This window comes from Cyprinodon variegatus, unplaced genomic scaffold (genome assembly GCF_000732505.1).
Source record: "Cyprinodon variegatus isolate N-32 unplaced genomic scaffold, C_variegatus-1.0 Scaffold325, whole genome shotgun sequence".
In the NCBI taxonomy this organism is placed as follows: Eukaryota; Metazoa; Chordata; class Actinopteri; order Cyprinodontiformes; family Cyprinodontidae; genus Cyprinodon; species Cyprinodon variegatus.
Genome location: NW_015150778.1, coordinates 439357 through 440878, shown reverse-complemented (window position 1 = coordinate 440878; position 1522 = coordinate 439357). Strand labels below are relative to the sequence as shown.

The 1522-nt window shown below is 44.5% G+C and overlaps 1 protein-coding gene across 1 annotated transcript in view; it reads left to right on the top strand.

The window, feature by feature from the left end:
• The window catches only part of LOC107091101, a 27490-nt gene that overhangs the window by 18157 nt on the left and 7811 nt on the right, over nt 1-1522 (top strand). The window contains exon 4 of the mRNA XM_015384852.1: nt 1234-1287. Within this exon, the coding sequence (XP_015240338.1) occupies nt 1234-1287 (54 nt within the window). The remainder of the gene's footprint in view (nt 1-1233; nt 1288-1522) is intronic.

Here is a 1522-nt window from a genome sequence, read left to right as displayed (position 1 = left end):
GCGCGTCAGAACTAAACTGGTACAAGCATCAGAAATGAAGCAGCGCGCGCGTTTTAGCTGCTCCTGCTGCTTTAGGTGTGAACGTAGCATAAAAGTGGCTAACAGCAGCGACCCAGACTGACAGCTCATTGGCTAATTTTCATCACGTTTAGCCTGGTGTCGAACGCTCTGGAGGGCTTTACCGCACAAACAGGAGAAGTGGTGCAAGTGAAATTAGACACTGGTGTCGGAGAACATCATTTATAAATGTTTTAAATCCGGTTGGGTCCGGATTAGCCTGCAGGTGGGTCCGTATCCGGACCGCGGTCCGCTAATCAGCAACCTCTGGTTTAAGGTTTTCATGCTGCTAGAAGACAAACCTTCACCTTCACTTTAACAGTCACTTCATTCATCAACCCGTCTATTCCAACCAGTTTTTGTCCCTGTTAAATAAAAGCGTTGCCCCCAGCATGACTCTGCCGTTAATATGTTTTAAAAGGGGAACATCTTTGTGGTTTTGAAGTGTAAAGAAAACAGAAAAATTTTTTTCATAGATTCTAACTGTATAGAATCTTTAAAATCCTAAAATAAAAAAGGTTGTGTGGTTGATGTTTATTATCTAAAGAAACAATCATCCTCTGACAAGTTGGGACAGATGAGGAATATCGTGCAGCAGAAGATGGTTTCCCAGCTGCAGGATGTTGGCATTATTGTAACAGTTTGTGCCGATAATTAACCCAGCTCTTATTTCACCTCCTCATCCAGTTTGTCTCTGTGAAAGTAGTTCAAAGTTTTGCAGGGGGAGTTGTATCTGTTCTCCATTCAGGTTTCAAACCATCGGCCGGCGGTTGTGTCACGGATACAGAGAAGATGAGGGTTGGCAGGAGGTGAGGATGAGGCCAAGTGGACGGCAGCTCTCTGTCTTGTGTTTCCATTCTTTGCTGCAGCCCTTGGAAGCTGCCTCTCCAAACTTCAGACAATCTAATGATTGTGTGGTCCCTCCACCCCCACTGTGTTTTTGTGTTTTCCCTAAGAATGGCGAAGCTGCGTGGACATGGAGGGCAGTGGGAGACAGGATATTGCATAAGCTTTGACTGTTTAGTTTTAGTCAGACAGCTGGTTTGAAGCACCTCCATCATCATCCTCAATCTGATTCATCCTCATATGTGATGAAGTGTTTCTGCACTCTGAATGGTTCAATGGGAAAGTTGGTTTTATAGATAAAGTATAAATAATCTGTTCTGTTCTCCACAGAAAATGCTGCTGAAAAAGAACTGTGGAGGAAAAACACGGACGATGAAGATTCGGGTGAGTTCCTTCTTTTTGTTTGCTTCCAACTAGAAGTATTTATTTACGCTCCTAACAAATATTTCCCTGGTTACCATCAGCTGTGCTTTCAAGTAAGAAACAGAAAAAAAGCTCAAATAAATCCCTGAAATGTTCCATTGGGCGCAGCGGTTAGCGTGCACGGCCCATGTAGAGACGCCTTAGTCCTCGACACGGCCGACCCGGGTTCGAATCCGACCTGTGGCCCTTTGTTGCA